The 22,939-nt window shown below is 45.2% G+C and overlaps 1 protein-coding gene across 2 annotated transcripts; it reads left to right on the top strand.

Annotated features, from left to right (window-relative positions):
- The first annotated feature begins 165 nt into the window (after positions 1-165).
- Positions 166-22,648, top strand: LOC142924078 (fructosamine-3-kinase-like). Of its 2 annotated transcripts, XM_076065518.1 has the most exons (6): positions 169-304; positions 13,972-14,094; positions 14,952-15,109; positions 15,850-16,038; positions 18,799-18,927; positions 21,245-22,648. In XM_076065518.1, exons 2-4 carry the CDS (start codon positions 14,038-14,040, stop codon positions 15,866-15,868), a joined length of 234 nt encoding a protein of 77 aa, XP_075921633.1. In that variant the 5' UTR covers positions 169-304; positions 13,972-14,037; the 3' UTR covers positions 15,869-16,038; positions 18,799-18,927; positions 21,245-22,648. The 2 variants fall into 2 exon arrangements, 1 of the variants encoding a protein (XP_075921633.1); XR_012941214.1 differs by lacking the exons at positions 18,799-18,927; positions 21,245-22,648 and adding an exon at positions 10,773-10,864 and having other exon boundaries at positions 166-304; positions 15,850-17,006.
- The last annotated feature ends 291 nt before the right edge of the window (positions 22,649-22,939 follow it).

Raw genomic sequence — 22,939 nt, 5'->3', positions numbered from 1 at the left:
CACAACCCCCCATGCCCCCCCTTTTTCTCCACCTAACGAACCCCCTCTATGCTCCCCCTCACCCCCCCCCCCCCTTGCTCCCCCATGCCCCCCCTTGCGACCCGCCCCCTCACCCCCCATGCCCCGCCCCCCTCCCCCGCTGCTACTTCCGCTTAGGCCGGGGCCGAGTGGAGGCGGCGCGCGCTGTGGATTGTGGGTGGCGAGCGGCTGATTTGGATTCCCGCTCACGGCCACCGTCAGTGGCTCGCGAAAGCTTCTGAAGCGGCGGCTCGCTGGGCCTCCTCTACGTCGACTCAGCCTGAAGGTGAGAACCTCGCGCGGTGTGTCCACATCAGCAGTGGCGGCGGCGGCGGTGGGGGGAGACAGAGGAGGCGCCTGGCCCACAGCCGTCACGTTCTGCTGAGTTCACGGCGCTGCTTCAAGCAGAGCTCGGCCCTGCTGCTGCTGCTGTTGAGAGGCACTCCCAGAGGGCCGTGTGGCTGATGGGAATTATAGTTGTGGTTAAATTATAGTTGTGGTTACAGTTGTTGGTCGTGGTTATTGTTGTGTGGTTGTTATTGTGGTGGTTGTGCAGGTGGTGGCACACGAGTTAACCCATAGCACCAGGGTCTAGCCCTCTTGTACCTAGCCAGGCAGAGCAGTCAACCCACGGCACCTGAGTCTGGCCCGTGGCCTCCTCCTGCACTTAGCCTGGCACAGCCGTCAAACCTTGGCACCTGAGTTATTGTGGGGACATCACCGCCACGTAGTGGTGAATGGCGACTGTTGATGTGTGTGGGCTTGTGTGTGAGTATGATGGTGAATGCGTGAGTATCATGGTGAGTATCATGGTGAGTGTATCATGGTTAGTTAGTAATACTGAGTGTGAGTTTGACTAATTCTCCCTCTCGCTGTCTCGGCTTTCCCCCCTAACTACCTCGCCTGGTGTACAGGAGGTTGTGGGTTCGACCCCGACGCTGATGCCTGCTGTATATTTGGAGTTTGCGTGTCTCTGTCTCTCCCCGTGGTCGTGTGGACTTTTTCTCCGGGTCCTCCGGTTTTTCCCTCCACATTTAGAAACATTCGTTTAAAGTTTTGACTTAAAACTTTAGTGACTGTGATGATGAGCCACTTCGTTAAGCTATCATTGGTGCCAAGTCGCTTCTGAAAAAGAGATGTTTAGCTGAGTGGACCTTAGTCTAGTTTTCTCTCTCCTTCCCGAGCACAAGAACAAGCAGGAGCAGGGGTAGGAGCATTCTCCACTTAGTGGTGGTGACGACACCACGGCGCTTGTGCCAGGATATGTGCACCACAGATATCCATCACATAGAGACCCATAGAGTCATCACACATAGACCTATACACTCACCACGCACATACCCTCAGACTTGCACAGAGAACCATAGACTCACCACAGAGACCCATAGACTAATCAGACAGAGAACCACAGACTCAAACAGATCCACAGACTCGCACAGAGCCTTATAGACTCACCAAACAGAGACATAAACTCACCAGACAGATACCCATAGACTCAATCGTACCCATACTCACACAGAGACCCATAGACTCACCACAGAAACCCATAGACTCAGAGAGAGACCCATAGACTCACCATACAGACCCATAGAATCACCACATAGAGACCCATAGAGTCATACAAAAACGCATAGACTCACCACACAGAGAACCACCAAATCAAACAGACTCGCACAGAGCCCTATAGACTCATAAAACAGAGACACATAAACTCACCACACAGAGACCCACGGACTCTCACAGAAACCCATAGACTCACCACACACAGATCCATCGACTCACAGAGAGACCCAAGGGCTCGCGTGTGTGGTTATTTAGTTGAAGGTGGAGGGGGATTACCAGCCCCTTGCACCCATCCAGAACTCCCTGTTGCCACTGTGTGGCTGCGAGGCGACGTGAGGTTTACAGCTGGTCAGGTTTGGCGCCCCCCCCCCCCCCCAAAATAGCATTTCTCACAACCACCACTGCGTTATCGACCGTCGCCATTCGCCAATAAGTGACAGTGACGTCACCACGGCGCCTGTGCCAGGCCAGGTGCACTTTGAAGCCACGTGAAGTGTCGAAGGCTCGCTGACCGGAGGTCCTGGAACAGACCCAGGTGCCATGGGTTGGCTGACTGAGATGACTGGCAGATGCACCACCTGTTCCCTGTACTGTGCCAAATTGCTGCATATTTATCATCCGGTGTTCCGCTCGTTGTTGTGAGCGTCACTCCTCTGTTGTTGGTGGAGGGCGACTGTCTCCAACTGCCCAGTAGAAGCGTCCTTCACGAGCCTCCCTCGCAGAGGCCGATCCCGACACCGCTGGTACCAGTCGTCGGCAAAGCCCACTCAGCTCCACATCCTCCCGTACCGCATCAGTCCACCTCCACTCCAGCCCATGGCGTGCCCGCCCATCTACTCTCAACCACTTACACCACATATTCGTTAACGATGCGCACCCTAATCTGCCACTACAGTTGTGTGCAGGGTGTTGTGATGTCACGTAGTTAGACGTTTCTCCTGGTCCCCCCCCTCCGTTATAACGCGCCGTCTATCTATGGCCTCGTCGCATTGGCCTTCATGGACGAGTGGTGATGGTGAAAGATGATTCAGCGGTGGACACTGAATTACCGGGGCCCCATTTAACGTTCAGGTGACACGGGGCACGGTACGTGAAGAACCTCTTATCTGTCCTGTAAGCAGACTCCTCTGCGTGGGATATTTAACACCTCTTAATGCACAGACAACAGCCAACTCAGCCTTGCCTGCCGGAGGAGCTCGCTGATGATCGGACAGTGTCCAGATCTCTCAAGGATCTGTGAGCTACTCGCACACAAAGATCCCCCGTGTAGCCTTTAACAGACTGTTGGGGCAAGTGCTTTATAACATCATCAAAGGGGCGCTGCAATATGATGCAATCAAAATCACCGATCAGAGATTTTCCTATATATTGTCTTTGTTGATCGTGAATCGAGACTAATTGTATTGATTCCACTCAATCGATCTGGCAGCAAGCTCAAAATGTCCGATTTTATCTGCAATATTCTGCATTTCACAGATCATTCAAAGCAACGGTATTGATGCCCGATTTGTATGAGTGGGTGGGTGGCAGGGTGAGTGGGTTTGTGAGTGGGTGAGTGAGTGTGTGGGTGGCTTTAGTAGTTGAGCGGGTGGGTGAGTCAGATAATGAGGCACCGCAGTGGTGAGATGTTAACTCCCTCGCCCAGAATACAGGATGTAATCAATTCGATCCCGACCCTGAAGCTGTATATTTGGAGTTTTCATCTTCTTCCGTGGTCGCGTCGATTTTTTTGATTCCTTGGGGTTTGTTTTACACGTAGGCTTTCGCGACCAATATTATCCATAATAGAGGTTTTTTTTTGGGTTAGATCGCGTAAATATATAAATGTGTCGTTAAAACCCACCACCACCCGACACAGCCAACTAGTAAGGGTTGTCACGTAATCAGAACATGCCAATTTATCACTAGTACAGCACACCGGTGTGTTGGAGAGTCAAGCCACAACATTTACAATCTGAGTACAACGTTTCGCCAGTAATTACAACTAGCTTCATCAGGCGACAGCCAGATTTGTGGAGAAATTAGTCTGTTTCGTTCCTTATAAAGAGGCATAGATGTGGTGACCAAACTTTGGCACTCTTGATGCAAAGTGGGGAGGGGGGGGGAGATTAATGAGTCAACGTACATTATGCATGCGCATTATGCGAACCCTTTGCGCTTGTCCTTCCGGTCCATTGTGTGCATTAAAATAGCCGGGTTTTCCCTCCGCATTTAAAATCAACATGCGTTTAAAGGCTTTGAATGCAATAAATGTTTACGTGATAAGCCACTTCGTCGACCTATTATTTGTAATCAGGTCACTTGATATACGTCTGTGGGCCTTACCTGGTAAAATAAAAAAAATTGTTTAGTTTCAGTTTATTGGATGGTTGAGTGGGTAGGTGGGATTTTGAGTGCGTGGGTGTGTCAGTTGGAGATTGAGTGGGTGTCAGGGTGAGTGGGTGGGTAAATTGGTGAGTGAGTGAGTGTGTTTGAGATCCAGTGGGTGGGTTTGTGTGAGTGGGTGGGTGAGTAGGTGGCTGAGCCGGAGAGTGGAGTGCCATGGTGGCGAGATGTTAACTGCCTCGTCTTTTATAAACTAGGTCATGGGTTCGATCCCGACCCTGACGTCTGTATATTTAGAGTGAGTGGGTGTGTAGGTGGGTGCATAGGTAAGTTCTTGAGTGAGTGGCTTGGTGTGTTGATGAGTCAGTGGGTTAGTGAGTGAGTGGGTTTGTGAGTGGGTGAGTGAGTGTGTGGGTGGCTTTAGTAGTTGAGTTGGTGGGTGAGTCAGATAATGAGGCGCCACAGTGGCGAGATGTTAACTCCCTCGCTTGGTATATTGGAGTTCGTAGGTTCCCCCCAACCCTAAAGCCTGTATACATTTGGAGTTTGCATCTTCTCCCCATGGTCGGGTGGAATTTTCTCCGGGTTCTCCGGGTTGTCCCTCCGTATTTAGAAACATGCATTTATAGAATTTGGCTGCTATAACGTTCTACGTGAAAAGCCACTTCATTGAACTGTTATTTGTGGTCACGTGGCTTCTGAAAAATATCTATTTTGCTGTGGGCCTGACCTGGTAAAATAAAAAAATATTTTTAAAATGTAGTTTAGTGTGTGGATAATTGGGTGGGTGGGTGAGTGGGCAAGTGCATGGGTGAGTGCCTGGGTGGGTTTATGGGTACTGAGTGGCTGGGTGAGTCAGTGCCTGGATGCATGTGACGGTGGGTGTTTAAGTGAGTGGGTGACTGTGTGGGTTAGTGGGTGGGAGAGTCATATAGTGGGGGGCCACAGTGGCGATATGTTAACTACCTCGCCTCGTATACAGAAGGTTGTGGGTTCGATCCTGACCCTAATGCCTGTATATTTCCCTCCACATTTAGAAACATGTATTTAGAGGAGTTAGTTGCTATAAATGTATACATGATAAGCCTCTTTTTTGAGCTATAATTTTTGGCGATGGTGCTTCTGAAAACAATATTCATAGCTCAGTGGGCCTTACCTGGTAAAATAAACCTGGTTGAGTTAGTGGGTGGTTGAGTTAATGGGTAGTTTAATTATTGGGTGGCTTTATTATTGTTTGGTTGAGTGATGGGTGGGTGGATGATTAGTTATTTGGGTAGTGGGTGATTTGGTGAGTCGGTGAGTGGCTGAGGGAGTGGGAGGTGGTTGGGTGAGTGTGTGGGTTAGAAATGGAGTGGGTGGCAGGGTGAGTGGATGTGTAAGTGGGTGAGTGAGTAGGTGAGTGGCTGGGTAATTAGGTGAGTGGCTCGGTAAATAATTGAGCAGCTGGGCGAGTAGGTGAGTGTATGGGTGAGTGTGGGTGGGTATGTGGTTGGGTGAATGAGTGTGTGGGAAGGAGGTTAGGTGGGTAGTGGGTGGGTTATACATTGAGTGAGTGCGTTAGTGACTGGGTGAGTGAGTGGGTGGGTTAGCGATTGAGTGGCTCGGTGAGTGAGTGCTGGGTCGGTGAGTGGGTGAGTAGGTGAGTGTGTGGGTGTTAGTGGGTGGGTGATTGATGGGGTGGGTGTGTGAGTGAGGAGATGGGTGGGTGGGTTGGTGAGTGCATGAGGGAGTAAGTGGGTGGTTGGGCGTGTGCATAAGTGAGTGGGTCAGTGAGTGGGTGTGTGGGTGTGTGTAGATTAGTTTGGTATGAGATTGAGTGGGATGCTGGGTGAGTGGTTGAGAAGATAGGTGGGCAAGTTAATGAGTGAGTGGGTGGTTTGCTGGAGAGGTGATTGAATTTGGAAATCAAATTGTCCCTACATTTGTTCGACATAGTGGCAGCCAAAGAGGTAGTCATATTGTCTACATGTTCCCAATCCGATGTAGACATTGTTGCTGTCAATTTTAAGTGTGATTTGTAGAGTGTCTTGTCTAACTGATCGAGTTCGGTGCGTGTAAGTCTGATTTTTTCCGAGATAAGAGCGAAGCTAGTTCTAGCTAGAATTCGTTTTGCATTGAGAGAAGTTGCAACAGCAGAGGTTAGTGTAAATGCGGTTGGTATTACCTTAGAGTCGCGGCATCTCTTCAGAAAGGTGAGAGACTCGATTAGTTGAGCCTTCTTATCCCGAAGTCTGTTGAATGATCTTAAGGATGTGTGGAATCCCTCCCCGTAGAGGCGGTTAAATTTCGATTTAAAGCTTTCGTGACTGCAATGATTCATCTTCTTTGGTTCTTTCGGTAAAGTCACGTAGAATGAGAATAAAATAATAAATTGATAAAATAAAATAACACAATAATATTCTCACGACGTTTCGGCCACAACACAAGCGGCCTTCATCAGGTGAAGGGAGCGAGACTGTCTGGTAGGACAGCGCTGGAGTGAGAGAGCCACGTTCAGATCACGGCTTTTAAGCTGTGTGAGAGGAACAAAGAGCCTTGACGAAGGAATTAGCATAAAATTTAGCATTGAAAAGGCTGAATGATTAGCTTGTGACTGGTCACAGAAATAGCTATGTTAAAAGTTAAAGCATACACATCCGCAGAGGCACCCATTGTTAAAAGGAATTAGCATAGAATTTAGCATTGAAATAGCTAAATTAAGGCATTCGCTTGTAACTGCTACAGAAATAGTTACGTTGAAGTCAGAGCATACACATTCACCGAGGCACTTAGTACAAATCAAAACAGGAGAATTTAGCATTGAAATAACTAGGCGAATTTAGCATTGAAATAACTGGGTGATTTGCTGGTGACTGGTCACAGAAATGACTACACATCTGAGCTATTCACAGTACTATATAGTGAACCAATAAAAACTAAAATATAAATTACCTTCATGTTATCAATAAACTCTATATTCTCCAATCAGCTAAGCTATCAACCATAAGTCGTTATATATCACAATGCTATATGGCGAAAAAATGGGTGGATTTTTACCCTCAAATTTCCGTACCACGGATAGCTACGGGCCCCGTTCAGACGGACGAGTTCGTCCATGGTCGGAACAGAGGAGGGGGAGAGAGACAGCTGCGAAGCCCTAGTATACTCCATGTTGTAAACCATACCATTAACCGTGGTGTGAGAGGTATTAAGAGGCAATGCTGGCGAAAGAGCTGCGGTCTGAAGGTCATCGTAAAATTACAATTAATTAAGAACAGAAATGATTTAACACATCTTTCCAGTGGTTACTAAGCCTGAATCCATCTTCTCGGTTGAAATTGTCTCTGTGCTTGTATATGTGGATGGCCTCATGAACGAATCTCTCATGGTAGCCGGTTGGCTTGCAAAGAACCTCCGTCTTGGAGAAGTCAATGTCATGTGAGCCCACTGAATTGTAACAGTGATCTGCCACGGCCGAGGAGTTCGTCCTACCGTGTTTCATGTCTGCTTTATGTTCGCGGATGGGGTCCGATATATGTCGTATGGTTTCTCCAATGTAGCTGCTACCACAGAGGCACTTTAGTTTGTAAACGCCCGGGTACTGTATGTCTGGAACCACATCCTTTACAGATGGAACCAGATCACGGATTTTTTGTACTGTGTTAAATCGGACCTGGATCTTGTGTTTATTCAGGATTTTGGAGATATTTTTGTGACCCCCGCAATGTACAGTGAGGGAAAAAAGTATTTGATCCTCTGCTGATTTTGTACGTTTGCCCACTGACAAAGAAATTATCAGTCTATAATTTTAATGGTCGGTTTATTTGTGGTGAAGGTTGTTTTGAAAACGAGCTATGTAGCTCATTGGGCCTCACCTGGTAAAATAAACATAATTCATTGTGTAGGTGAGTGAGCAGTGTGTGAGTGAGTGCATACGTGTGTAGGTGAGTGGGCGGTGGGTGAGTGAGATATTGGGTTAGAGATATAGTAGTGGGTGGCTTGCTGAGTGGGTGAGTGGCTCGGTGGTTAAGTTAGTGGGTGGTTTAATTAATAGGTGATTTAGTTTGTGAGTGGTTGAATTATTGGGTGGTTGACTGATGGGTGGGTGAATAATTCCGTGGTAATGGGTGAGTAGATGAGTGGGCGGGTGGTTGGGTGAGTGGGGGATTAGAAATTGAGTGGATTGCAGGGTAAGTGGATGTGTAAGTGGAGTGGGTAAGTAGATGAGTGGCTGAGGGAGTGGGCAGCTGGTTGGGTGAGTGGGTGGGTTAGAAATTGAGTGGGTGGCAGGGTCAGTTGATGTGTAAGTACTGGGTGAGAAGGTGAGTGGCTCATTGAGTAAGTGAGTGGATGGGCGAGTAGGTGAGTGGATGGATGAGGGAGTGAGTGGGTGGGTGAATTAGTGGGTGGGTGAGTGGATGTTTGGGTGGGTGGATGAGTGAGTGTGTGGGTAGGTGGTTAGGTGGTTAGTGTGTGCGTTAGAAGTTGAGTGGGTTAGTACCTGAGTGAGTGAGTCGGCGGGTGGGTTGGTGAGTTCGTTGTTGGATGAGTGGGTGAGTATTAGTGGGTAGGTATGTAGGTGAGTGATTGACTGTATGGGTGGGTGAGTGAGTGAAGAGATGGGTAGGTGGGTTGGTTGGTGGGTGCGTGAGTGAGTGAGTAAGTGGGTGCGTGAGTGCATAAATGGCTAGGTGAGTGAGTTTGTGGGTATGAGATTGCGTGGGTGGTTGGGTGAGTGGTTGAGAATTAATTTTGATGAGTTAGTGGGTGGGTGAGTTGGTGAGTGAGTGGTTGGGTTAGCGTATGGGTAAGTGAGCAAGTGGTTGGGTGAGTGTGTGGGGTAGTGAGTGATTGAATAAGTGGGTGAGTGAGGGGCTGGGTGGTTGGCTTGGGTAGTGAGATTGTGGGTGGGTAAGTGAGTGGGTGAATGGGTGTATTGGTCGGTGAGTGTGTGAGTAAGGTAGTCGGCACATGATTGAGCGGGTGGCTGGCTGAGTGCGGGAGAAGATGGGTGGGTGAGTTAGTGGGTAGGTGAGTTGGTGCGTGGTTGGGTGAGTGAGGGAGTGACTGGTGGGTGGGTAAGTTAATGTGGGAGGTTGAGTGGGTGAGTTAGTGTGTAATTGGGTGAGCGGGTCAGAGAGAGGGGTGCCACTATGGTGAGATATTAACTACCTCACTGAGTATACAGGAAATCGTGTATTCGATTCTGACCCTGCTGCCTGTATATTATGAGTTTTAATGTTTTGCCTGTGTCCTCGTGGATCTTTCTCCGGGTCCTCCAGATTTATCCCTCCACATTTAGAGTCAAGATTTGTTTAGACGATTTGGCTGCACTAAATGTCAGCTTGATAAGCCACTTCGTTCACGTATCAGTTGTAGCCAGATCACTTCTAACATGTTTTATATAGCTCTGTGGTGCTTACCTGTTAAAATACAAAATAGTTTAGTTGTAGTTTATTGGATGGGTGATTGGGTAGGTGGGTAGTTCGGTGCGTGGGTGGGTTAGAGGTTGGGTAGGTGGCAGGATGAGTGGGTGGGTGAGTAGATAAGTGGCTGGTGAGCAGGTGGGTGGGTGAGTGCATGAGTTATAGATTAAGTGGGTGGATGGGTCAGTGTGTGATTTGGGGCATGAATAGGTGAGTGGGTGGGTTAGTGGAGTGTTGAGTGAGTGGGTCGTTGAGTTAGTGAGTGGGGGGTATGCAGGTGGGTTCGTAGGTAAGTGGTTAAGTGAGTGGCTGGGTGTGTTGATGAGTGAGTGGGTTTCGCGATTGAGTGGGTGCCAGGGTGATTGGGTTCATGAGTGCTTTGGCTGGGTGTTTGAGTGGTTGGGTGGGAGGCTGAGTCAGAGTGGAGCGCCAGGGTATCAGAATGTTAACTCCCTCGCCATTTGTATAGGACATCGTGGGTTCGATCCCGATCGTGACGCCTGTATATTTGGAGTTTGCATGTTCTCCCTGTGGTTGCATGGATTTTTCTCTGGGACCTCAGAGTTTTTCATGTATATTTAGAAATATACATTTAGAGGCTTTGGCTGCTATAAATGTCCACGTGATAAGCCACTTCTTTGAGCTATCATTTGTTTGCCATGTCATTTCCGACAAGGATCTGTATAGCTCAGTGGGCCTTACCTGGTGAATTTAAAATAATTCAATTGTAGTTGAACTATTTTAAGTGAATAGGTGGATGAGTGGGTCGGTGGGTTGGTGAGTAGCTGGTTTAGTAAGTGAGAGGTTGGATGAGTGGGTGGGTGGTTGAGTTGTTGGTTTAGAGATTCGGTACGTGGCAGGGTGAGTGAGTGGGTGGGTGGCTTTACCAGTGGGTGGGTGGGTGGATAAGTCAGAGAATGGGGCGCCATGGTGGCTAGGAGATGTTAACTACCTCGCCTGGTATATTGAACTTCGTAGGTTCGATTCCGACCTTGACGCCTGCTGTATATTTGAAGTTTGCATGTTTTCCCCGTGGTCGTGCAGGTTTTTCTCCAGTTTCTCCAGTTTTTCCCTGCACATTTAGAAACATGAGTATTTTGAGCATTTGGCTGCTATAAATTTCCATGTGATAAGCCACTTCGTTAGGCTATCATTTGTGGCCAGGTCGGTTCTGAAAAATAGCTCTGGTAAAATAAAAAATGGTTTCATTTATAGTCTACATAGGATTGACTTCCCAGGAAGTAACACTCATTGTATAAACCCCAGAAGAATATTGTTTTGAGTCACCCAAACCAGAATGTGAACTGATATATTCGTATTTTCAAGCGAGGTTCTCGGCCACAGACCACCTGGACAAATATGATGTAGTTTAGTTTGCATATGAATTATTACTTGGGGTTTGTTGACATGATAAAGTTAATGTTTTCTTTGACATGTCTATTGTGTTGTACACTCTGACAGGGGCTCAGGCTTGTTGGGGCAGCATCTGGCTGAAATGCACCTTCACAACAGGAAGATTGGAGAGAGGCTTCACAAGGAAGAGAAAACTATCGGTATTGAATCATGAAAATGTAAAACATGTGGAAAACTAGGCCCACCGATCCAACCCTAGCATCATGTCAACTATGTATTATGTTGACATTCCTTCGCACTGAGAGTAGGCATGCTAATCGGATCTAATGAATATGTGTAAACAGGCGATGTGTGTGTAAACAAACACACATTTCATACAGCTGTTTATTAATCGTAAAAATCAAGCGATTGAGCTAGTGAATGAGATAGACACATGCTGTCATTATTTCATACATGAACACAACTAGCCAGCCAGCAGTCATGCTTTTCCACACCTAATCACATTCATCTCTTTGTTTTAGCCATCTTTGTGATGAAGGGAACTGTATTGTTCATGTGTGTGCAATGTACTTTTCAGAATATGAATTATGTTGGGTAATATATGAATTATGGCTATTAAAAGTATCTGTATTTAAGTCCATCAGGGCAAACTCTTCTGCAAAGGAGACTTAGAGCATTCAACATTGCGTCCCTTTATATTTTTGCTAATCGCAATATTTTTCGATTTAAAGCTTTCGTGACTGCAGGGATTCATATGCTTGGTTCTTTCGGTAAAGTCACGTGGAAGGGAAATAATAAAATAATACAAATAAAACATTATATAATAAAATTTTCACGAAGTTTCGACCACAACGCAAGCAGACGTCCTCAGATGAAGAAACAGAGCTGTCGGAAAGACAGCGTCTTAATGAACACTGGGCAGTGAACACTGGGCAGTGTTCATTAAGACGCTGTCTTTCCGACAGCTCTGTTTCTTCACCTGAGGACGGCTGCTTGCGTTGTGGCCGAAATGTCGTGAGAATTTTATTATATTATGTTTTATTTGTATTATTTCCCTTCTACGTGACTTTGCCGAAAGAACCAAGAATATAATCGCAATATGTTCAGGAGATAAATGTCAAGGTCTGCTAGCCAAAAGAAGGCTTTAGGAGAGAGTTCATGTAGTTTTGCTATTCATTCATTAAAGGGCAATAGAGTAAATGCTAAAATAAATGTTTCCAGCTAATTTTTTTATATACGCTAGATTTACAAGTCTATAATGTACAGAAAATACCATGGTTGGCCAGACCATCGCTCGGCATCTGCATGTGGCTCCTGGGCAGTTCAAGTGTGGCTCTGCAGAGGCGCTGCTAATTTGTAACTCTTCAATTTAACTTTATATGAAGTGAGAACAATCTGGTATCGGAGGCAGGCCATGAGTACTCCCAGGGCACTGAGATTTCTAAACTCAAAATTCCACAGCCAGTCAACACGAGTCAACTTCTGTATGGCTAATCTTTATCTCTTGTGGCTCCCGTGGCCATCTAAAGATTATGGTATGCTGCTGGTAGGGTCAGGAAAGTTGGTCACCCTTGGTATATGCGTTGATGATTTTGTGCAATGTTCAGCTGCTCCGTCACGACAGGGGTCCCAGTCAGTTTGAGACTGCTAAATTAAGGTTCTCATGTGCTTTACAGATTTTGATACAAATTTCAGTCTTGAATTTCTCCCAACAGGTATGGACCCTGGGCAGGAGGATGTAGAGTATGTGGGTTTCATACGGCTATATGCTGTGGTTACATCCCACATGTGATCTCCGCTTTAAAGTCATGAAACTGGTTGTAGCCCATTTAAATTTTAATATACCCGTTTAACACGTAGGCTTTCGCGGCCAATATCCATAATATCGTTTTTTTTGGGTTGGATCGTTGAAATAGAAATTTGTCGTTATACCCGCCACCGACACAGCCAATTCGTAAGGTTTGTCACATAAACAGAACATTCCAATTCGTGAAGGGCTCACAAGTGACGTCATCACATCTATCCCTCCAAGGAATGAAACAGGAGGATTTCTCTACGAATTTGGCTGTCCACCTAATGATGATAGTTGTAAATACTGGCGAAACGTCATACTCAGATTGTAAATGTTGTGGATTTTCTCTCCAACACTTCGGTTTGCTGTACTAGTAGCGGATTGGCATGTTCCGTTTACGTGACAACCTTACAAATTGGCTGTTAGGTGGTGGTAGGTTTAACGGCTCATTTATTTTTATGCGATCTAACCCAGAAAAAAGCATATTATAGATTTAATATACCCTTTTGTTGAAGGACAGCCTGGGTGACCAAAGTTTTATAGGAGCGGCAATAATGTTTACTTGATTAAATTAGTTTTATCATGGAGCGGTAAAATCAGCTGTTGTTCAGATGTCAGTCTAATTAGTATTACATCGTAGAAATATGAGAGTCCTTTGTGTAATAGTCTATTAACCACTGATGATGGTAACATTGGTTTAAGGTTACATTTTAAGAACTAGATTGACGTACATTTTTTCTTGCATAAGTACACAAATTTATAAAACAGTATATTTGATGAAAAAATGCATATATTTTCTTCAATTGCACAGAGTTGTACCTTTGATAACAGGGCACACAGTTACAACTGACATCACCAGATGTCACTCAAGTTCCCTCAGAGATCGATCTTGCATAACCAGTGTTCACGTAATCAGTTATGTTTTCGCTAATTACCAATTACACTCAGCCGGGTTTGACAGACTTGTATGAATGTATGTTGCACTTCCTTTCCACCGTACATAGCCAACCGTGCTAAACGGAGGTGCGGGAATTAAGCGCAGAACCTATCGTTAGGATCAATGCTGTTGTAATTTTTTATGAGGATATCAATTGGTGGCTAGAATGAGATGTTCAAAGACTACAGCATGATAATCGGTACATAACATGAGTGTCGAATTATGTCTTAAGAATTACCCAGCCATTTGTACATAAAATTCAACGTTTCTGGGTGACCGTGTTCTTCATTGCAAGGCCCGCGGGCCGGTGGCAGTCCCTGGTGTCCTTTTTACTGCGACCCCTGACGTGCAGTCCCCGACAATACACACAAGTGAAAACACCCCATCATGCTGTCAAACCCCCCAATGGTTTCAAATGTGAGATGGCTCTTTCACTGATAATGTCTTATTCGCGAAAGTGGCCCGCCTCCGAAAATGAGTGAATATCACTGTTTTAGGTCAAGGATTGGCCAAATAAAGTAGGTATTATTTGCTTATGTTTTTAAATGTCTGTAATAAAACTATATTTATGCCACCAGCTGAATGAGTGGCAGGAGGACTGGGTGACGTTCTTCTCACGGCAGCGACTGCAGCTTCAGCTGGACATGATAGAGAAGGACTACGGTGAACGGGAAACCCGCGAGCTCTGGTCTCGGCTTCAGGTTCGTAAGCCGTTTCACTCTCGCCCTTAACCCTTTCCTGTTCCGAGACGACTGCTCATTTCAGGATGGGTCTCGTTCACCACCGAATCTCGGAACGCGCAAGTGGTTCAGCGGTAATTTTTTTTAGAGAGGCATAGCGCCGTTGTTTTTAAAGACATTGTACTCGCCGCAGAGCACCGTAGCGACAGGACAGCACTCTATTATAGCTGGTACCAAACTGTGCTACACACCTTCCCGCACGGCCTTGTGGGATCCTCGGTACCGATAAAGTTATTTAATATTTACTTCCTATTACGTTCCGATGACGTACACGAGATTCAGCGGTGAACGGGATGCACCCCGCAACTTGCAGTCATCTCGGAGCAGGAAAGAGTTAATACATGCAGCAGTGTAGCTCATCATGTGCACAGCCATATGGGAAACCCATTTGATCGCAGTGGGTTTTCGAGGTGACTTTAAAGGTAAAGTGGTGTTTCACACGCAGGCTTTCGCGACCAATATTATTCATGATAAAGTTTTTTTTGGCTTAGATAGCGTAAGTGTAAATGCGTCGTACACCCACATCCACCCAACACAGCCCATTAGTAATGTTTCTGACATGAACAGAACGTGCCATTTATGTTATTGCTCGGCACTCTGGTGTGTTAGAGAGGAAACGCAGAACATTTTCAAACGAGTACGACCTTTCGCTGGTGATTACACCCAGCATCATCAAGCAATTGCCAGAAGCGTTCTGGCTTCTGGCAATTGCCTAATGGCAATTGGAGTGGGTGTACGACGCATGTAAATTTATGCGATCTAACTCTAAAAAAACGTTATCATGAATAAAGTGGTGTTGTTTTTTGCGTGGTGTGCAGCTTCGGTTGGGGGAATTTTTCCGGGACGTAGAGGTGGTTCCGGCACTGCTCCACGGTGACCTATGGACTGGGAACGCTGCAGAGATTAATGAAGGGCCCGTCATCTTTGACCCAGCCTCCTTCTATAGGCACTCGGAGTACGAGCTTGCCATCGCTGGGTAAGAAAAAACTACAAACAACCAAAACAATTGCAGCAACTGCCGTTCACTGCCCTGTCTATGGCATGCAAGGTTCATTCGTATAACCTCAGTGTGGCAAGGGCTGGCTCATTAAATAAATAACAGAGACCAGGTAGAGTTGTGGTTGAGATGTCTACATGCTTAGGTCTCCACCCTCTCTATTTGCTAACTTACAAAGACTCATCCTTCCTTGCTAAGGCTTTTTGGGCAAATCCTGTTAAAGCTGATACGGTGCACAAAACACTAGTGGAACGATAAAACTCTTACTTATCCACGGCACTTGAGGATGCTTGAATGTTCCAGAAACACAGTTTGTCGAACAAGGAAGACAAGTTGCCACTGATGTGCTTTACCAGAAATCCAAGCTGAAGATAATTCATTACACGTCAAATGGAATTCAAACCCTCAGAGCTGGGATATGCTTCAGTGAACAAAAACACATTTGACATGATGTTTACTGTGCAGCCATTGGTGACTAAGTTGAGACCACAGCATTCCTGCCCTCAATTCGCAGGAACGTTTGTTGATAGATGGCTCACTGAATTTTGAACGGAGGACCTCAATGGCATTGGCTCGGTGCTCTGACATTGAAATTAACCTCGAGCCACTCAATTTCCTGCATTACGTTGAATTTGTGAAAATGTTGTTCATTGTTATGTTGTTCATACTGGAACAGCAGCATTGTAAGATTTTGAATGTTTGGTGTTGTTTGGGTACAGGATGTTCCAGGAGCTTTAGCTCCACGCTTCACTCATCCTACCACGCTCTCATCCCAAAGTCACAAGGCTTCGGCAAGAGCCAGAAGCTCTAGCAACTCTTCCACTACCTGAACCACTGGAATCACTTTGGGACAGGATACCGAGGGTCATCCATCTCCACCATGCGCAGTCTCCTCAAGTGAATGAACGGTGCAGGAAATCGTGGGCTATGGTGTATGACTATAAAAATTATTATCGGCCATGATATACATTGTTGAATAAAGGCCTTCCCTAAGCCACCACTCAATCTCACAAAACTAGTCCATTTAAATGCTGTGCAATGCCCTAGGCATTCCACGTGAGTGTGACCGGGGGTCCCTTTGTTCCACATCCTGGCCGTGATCTCCACGCGAAAACTGGGTCAGTTAATGTCCGAATCAGAATCTTTAATTAGGCTGGACGAATCTGATGAGCTATGAAGCTCTTTTTTTCACAGATGTCCAGTCGGGGCGACTCAGAAAGTTACAACAACAAACAACAGTACAAACAGATAGGAGGGCAAAGTAAAGGAACGCGAAGCAAATTTTGACTTAAAACTTTCGTGACTGCAGGAATTCATATTCTTGGTTCTTTCGGTAAAGTCACGTAAATAGAAAACAAAAACAATAAAATAAAGACCGCTTGTGTTGCGATTGAAACGTCCTGGGTTTTTTGCTTTTATTATTTTCAATTTATTTTTTATTTGTTTTATGTATTTAATTATTTAATTTGAATTTGATTTCTTGTTTTCTATTTACGTGACTTTATTTACGTGACTTTACCAAGAATATGAACGCTAAGCAAGTCATGAAATAAAAATATGTAAGAGTTCAAATTGCATTAGTGCATCAATTCCTGCCAAATTTTTTTATCACCAAATGCCATTTTGGGCAATGCAGTATAACAAAAACAATCCCAGATGTTTGGCTAGTACCAGTTACAGTGTATGTTTTTGTTGTTGTTTTGCTATGGGAGTAAACCCATGCAGAGAAAGGGACCAGAATTAGGAAAGCGAAACCAGGCACTCCTTCAGAAGATGCCATGCACGGGCGTGACCACTGCACCACCCTGACGCCCAAACAAATGTAATTCAAATAATCTACAATACTGGCAAATAAACCCTATTAGTGTCAACCGAATATCCGGACAATCTGGCCTGTGTATAGCTGCATCGGTGTTTCTATAAGTTGTATTCAAATTGCCTGCTATGAATAATATTTTAAAGTACAGGTTGCCCACCTCTGGTTTTATTTAACTTACCAGTTGTACTCATTCTGTTTGTCACAGGTAATATGGCAAGGAAAATATTTCGCAGCACGATTAGGACAATTATGGTGACACATGTGACCCCCTCTACACAAGTAACAGTTGAGAGTCAATGCTGTGATGTTGTGCGATTGGTGCAAGCGACCCCATCGTTGTGTTTTAATGTTGAGCAGTTAAACTTGCACTGTTGTGGGGTGAGGTCAAGGCCGATGTCTGCTTGCAGCGGTGTCAAGATGAGCGTTTTGAAGAGGCTCGCGAAGGATGATACTTGGCAGTTGGGTGCAGTCTCCCTCCATTAACAACAGAGGGCAGAGGAGCGACACTCACAACAATTGGCTGAGCACTGGGCGTATACAACGCATGAAGTCGGCAGCAAGTTTATCTCGGGGAGTTGACCCGCACACGACAACTGGGTCTGTCCCGCGTGTTCACGCTATAACGCGGTTGCCTTCATTTAGGGAACGCGCACCGCCATAAGGCGACTTGTGAGCGGTCGACGCCGAACTACTTTCTTGAGCTGCGCGGTTGAGCGAGACGAGACGGTAACGCGGCGGCGTCCCCTCAAGTTGTTTGTAACCCAATTCTGACTGCGCAGTAAGAGGCGGTGGGGGGGTCACCAAGTGACACGCAGCTTGACCGTGGAGTAGACCGCGAGGACGCCAACGTCGCCTAGGCAACGCCGCCCCCCTCTGGCTCTGCCTGCCTCGCTCTGTGCACGTGAGGTGTCAACCACGTGACGCGGGCCACTGCGCGCGTTGCGTCACCGCTCACCGTGGGGGCCCCTCCGCTACGTCCACATCGTACAGTCGCACATTCATTAATAGTCACACTCTTAATCATGTTTATGGTCATCGTCATTAAAGGTGAGTTTAATAATACTACTACACAATGTGTGCATTAATATATACGGCATGAATAAAACGCACCTGTAAATATCCTAAGTAAGTTTGACCTGACATTATTGCACAACAATTGCCCAGCCACCGTGGGATGTTTATCCTCCAATGTGTATCTGGCTCTGACCTGACTTATATAAAAGTGCAGCTCTGCAATTGCTTGGTCACACCACCGCTGGTGAAAAGACCTTCATGAGAGCAAACTATTTACGAGTATTTGGTCTACTTTTCCATATAACAATAGGTTTTACCCTTTCTGGCAATACAACAGGTGTCAAGATGTTAAAACACCAAACAGAATCCTCATTCAAGGAATCCTGTCTGCATTAACCACACGTACTTGTGGTGAACATTCTTTGAAACTGATTAGTCCACACCAGGAAGGTCCCATATTCTACTTTTCCACGTTGACCAGATGTGTTGGAAGAGCCGGCTGAAAGCCACACTTTGCTGCATCACACACGACTTGCCGATCAGCTGTGGTGTGCCCATTTAGCGACCTCTGGTCTGTGAGTTCAGTTTACTAACCATTAACAGCATGGCAGCTTTCTAATTGGCTTGTGTGACAATTCACCTGTGTCATTATCTCTTGCACTGCCTGAAATAAGTTTTGGCGTAAGGGAGGGAAATTATGACTCACCCACCTGCACCTGCCTTGTGCTCCCAGACACCTAAGGACCTTACTACCGCTGTGAGAAATTGACGGGCGTAGACTGCTGTATGGCGATGATGTATTCACGTCGTTCCTGCTGTTTTCCTCTTTTGCTAGGTGATGCAATTGGTGTGCCAACACCTCCAGATGCAGTTCCTGAAGGACCTGGGCATTCGGGACATGTTCGTTTTGCCTGTGATGAATGAGTTTGTCCGAACACACAGGGAAGTCAGCCTGTTCATCGAGGTGCGTTTCCCATGTTTATTTCACTCGATTGGTCGTCTGTTTGCAAGGTCATGCTCTGCCCAGAGGTCACCCACTGAGATTTTTTTTACCGTAACATTACCGTCACTTGGGTTTGGTGATCGATTCAACGGGGCAAAAATATTTGTAAGAAGCGTAAACATGGCAACGTGATCATTGTCAGACCACGGAGAACCTTCAGAATGCCGAGTATGATCTTTAAATTGATCCTGGACTCGTTCGGGGGATATTTGAACAATTTGAATATTGGGGCGATATTGTCTTGCTACGGGTCTGAGTGAGAAGTCTCCCAGCGGTTTTTTGAGTCCATAATCGAGATTTTTGGGTTAGAGCACGTAAACATGCACTCAATGATACACTAAATATGCACTATTTATTTATATATATGCTAAATTATTTTGTTGATATGTAAACTCTGACTTTAACATAGCCACTTCCATGACCAGTTACATGCTAATTCCTCACATTAACATTATGTTAATCTCCCATTTACATGCTAATTTCTGACTTTAACATCCTGCTAATATATCACATTAGCATAGCTACTTCAATGCTAAATCGTTCTGTTGATATGTAAACTCCTTTGTCAAGGTGCTCCGCTCCTCCCACCCAGCTTAAAATACGCTGCCAAGCTTAGCAGTGTTCATTGGAGCGCTGTCTTTCCGACAGCTCTGTTTCTTCACCTGAGGACGGCTGCTTGTGTTGTGGCCGAAACGTCGTGATAATTTTATTTAATAGTTTTTATTTTATTATTTTATTATTTCCCTTCTACTTGACTTTACCGAAAAACCAAGAAGATGAATCCCTGCAGTCACGAAAGCTTTAAATCGAAAATCAACACACGTGGTACGAAACAAGTATCATATGTTATAAGAATAATATAAACATGCAATATTCACGGCAATGGCAGTGTTGTTCAGCGTGCCCTGCTGTGGAAGCCAGCCACATGAGTTTGATAACCAGTCATGGCTAGTATCAGTGGAAAGCAAAATCTGAACTGGTTCAATGCTTTGCTGACCCAGACTGAGCAGTATGGAGTGCTAATAAGTTAACCGGATGATACATTATTATTTGGCAATGCTGCTGCTGCGTTGGCAGTGGTGCCCAAGAACAATTAACTAAAAAACTCAACACATTAGTCAGTAATGTTGTGGCCTCAATAGACACAACATTATATGCAACGTTTCGGGCCATGGTCCTTCTCCCATTTGTACAATGAAAAAGGGCCATTGCCCAAAAGTCTACATTTTTTCATTTTTATTTAATTTTAAGGTCATTGTTATTGACGAACGTGTTGAGTTACCATGATAATTAAGAACAGATTTTGGTAGAAAGGTCCTGTTACTATGATGAATGTATCCTCTAGACAAACATACAAATTCATCACAGGGTTGCCTAAAGCTTGCCAATAGAAAATAATGCCGATTAAGTTGTGGGCACCCGACATTCACTTGCCCTGCGGCCACTCCCTCAACGACACGAGTCGCATTGACTCAGGGTCCCGCGGGTAGTTCCATGACTCGGTGGTCCAGGAGAGTGGCACGAGCGATGCGGGCATCAGCTGGGCGCCACAAGGGCAGCCATGCTTCGAGTCACTCGCACAGCTCCCTGTTCAGCACGACGTGAACGCATTCCCAGCCTTCTGATCTATGTGGCTTTTCCGAATCAAGCAAATTGTCACTGATAATTTAGCACATTTGCTATGCTATTTAAAAAATATCTAGCGATTCATTTTATATAGCGTCGTTCATGATTATTGCATCTCAGAATTTCTGAGGAGCCAAAGACCAAGCTGGAATATTGCAAGGGAGGTGAGCCTGCACCAACAATTGCCCTGCATTTCTATATATGTTCAGATGTTGCCAGCCAATTAGTGAGTGTGTATATATGTGGAAGGAAACTGGAGCACACAGATAAGTCACTGCTGAGTGCATTAATCACCCTTTGTGAGATTTGACGCAGCATGTAATTAAAATATATTTCCAATTTGTCTTCGGGTGATTTTGTAGGTGTTTGTTTTAAGCAAGAGGAGAGTGGAGTTTTAATGCCATGTCCTGAATGGGCCTTCCATTACAAAGTCCTCATTCAGGATCCCAGTCCCACAACATTTCAAGCCTCCCTCTCAGTTCTACTGCTCTTTGCACTGAACATTTAAACCTACTTATTGGGCCTTCTGATATGCCCTCTTTGGTATCATGACATGCCATTTCCTATACTGGATCATTGTAATCATCGCTCCATCATGCCTCCTTGTCAGTCAGTAAACTTCTAACATTGGTGTCGTGTGTGTCTGTTGCAGGGATACTCTGGGGGGCCCTTTCTTTGCCAGGACTCAAACGGCCGCTGGTTGCTTTCTGGAATCACCAGCTGGGGTGTTGGCTGTGCACGGGCATACCAGCCAGGTGTCTAGCGCACAGTCGCCAAGTTCATGGACTGGATTCACCAGAACATGCAGTAGTCTCTTATACATTTCTGCACAAGCAGAATACTATAGATCAGGGATATAAATATTATGGGAACTAAACATCAAAATAATTAATTAAGGCAATAAATATATTTTTCTAAAACTGATTTAAAGTTAATGTTAAAAGGTTAATTTAATGAGCTGAATGCTATATTTTAACTGCACCATAATGCAAAAAAAAATTCCAAGTGAACACAGATTTTGGGTCAAATCAGAAAAGTATTTTTTTTACATGCGTTGTCAATAGCGTTTTTATCTTTTGGGCTTGCCACACATGTCAACGGGCCTGGCAAAGCAAACATGAGCATGATGTTGGCATTGGCAGGAGATGAAGACAGAGCTTGCTATTTTTCAATGTTGCTTAATTCTTTCAAAACTGACACAATGGACAATGAATGCACTGTCTAAATATTTGGCCCAACCTGATTATACATGCTAGCAAAGTGAGTGTTGTCCAAACTACGTATGATACATTTATATTCTTGTTATATTTTGACCTGGGTCATCAACTCGCATCTCCCAAACATTAATTGCCATGGATGTTGAGCAGTAGGGGTACTCAGAGGGGGTCTATTGGCCTTCTAGGGGACCACTGCAATGATCGGGGCATCCAGAAGGGATGATGAGTTCCACAGGGAGAACGTTCTTCATTGCCTTTGAGTGTCCATGGCAAGGTTATTGGTGATTACCTTCACCTCCCCCGGTCAACACAGTCCATGAGTTTGTGAGTTTTGCTTTACTAACGACATGAAAACAAGACTGGTTTGCACAAGGAGCCTGCAAAAATTTTATTTAGAAAACCTCATGAAACGTGATGCATGGCACTTATCTGAGACGCCCCTTATCTGAGACGCCCCTGTGTAAATGGCGTGATATCAAGACCATTATTATCATAGTGAACTACATGACGTGTGTAAGAAAACTATATAAACATCTATTGGAAACATTTCATGAAAATATGTACAAAAATGAACACTTTAATAGTGTTTCATGGTATTCCAAAAATTTAGACATTTGATTGGTTAAGATGGTTTACTCGTTGGGATGATAAATGGCAATGATCCTTCATCATGTAAAAGACTGTAAGCTGCTTTCAAAAATATATATTTTTTGAAGATCGTATTCACACTCTGCAACAGTCTATTTTCCACATCAAACCATAACGTGTCTGTCGACTGCAATTGAAAATTGATGCATGCTTAGTAGCGATCGGGTGAATAAACATTGCAATGTGTCACATGTTCGTGTCTGGGTGGCTTTTGCTTGAGATTAGGGATCTTGTGAAAAAAGTTATAAGACTTTATATGAAAACCTCCACAGAGGCCGATTTTGACACTGTTGGTACAAGTCATCAGAAAGTCCAATTAGCTCCATCCACATCCTTCTGAACCGCATAATTCCATCTCTCTTCTAGCCTATGACACATCCATTTAGCCCCATCCAGCCAAACAAGCTGTATCATGGGACCTTTTTCCAGAATCAAAGTGTGAAAAATAATAAAAGGTTTTATCCTTTCTGGCAGTAAAGCAG

This window comes from Petromyzon marinus, chromosome 8 (genome assembly GCF_048934315.1).
Source record: "Petromyzon marinus isolate PM22_M1 ecotype Great Lakes invasive population chromosome 8, UKy_Petmar_22M1.pri1.0, whole genome shotgun sequence".
Lineage (NCBI taxonomy): Eukaryota > Metazoa > Chordata > Hyperoartia > Petromyzontiformes > Petromyzontidae > Petromyzon > Petromyzon marinus.
Note: the sequence above shows the minus strand (reverse complement) of the source record. Positions and strands in the feature narration are given on the sequence as shown.

Bases quoted from the DNA above. Each gene is read 5' to 3' on its own strand.
- LOC142924078 (XM_076065518.1), top strand. From the start codon at position 14,038: ATGATAGAGAAGGACTACGGTGAACGGGAAACCCGCGAGCTCTGGTCT. The intron at 14,095-14,951 runs GTTCGTAAGCCG...CGTGGTGTGCAG, and splicing joins AGCTCTGGTCTCGGCTTCAG to CTTCGGTTGGGGGAATTTTT.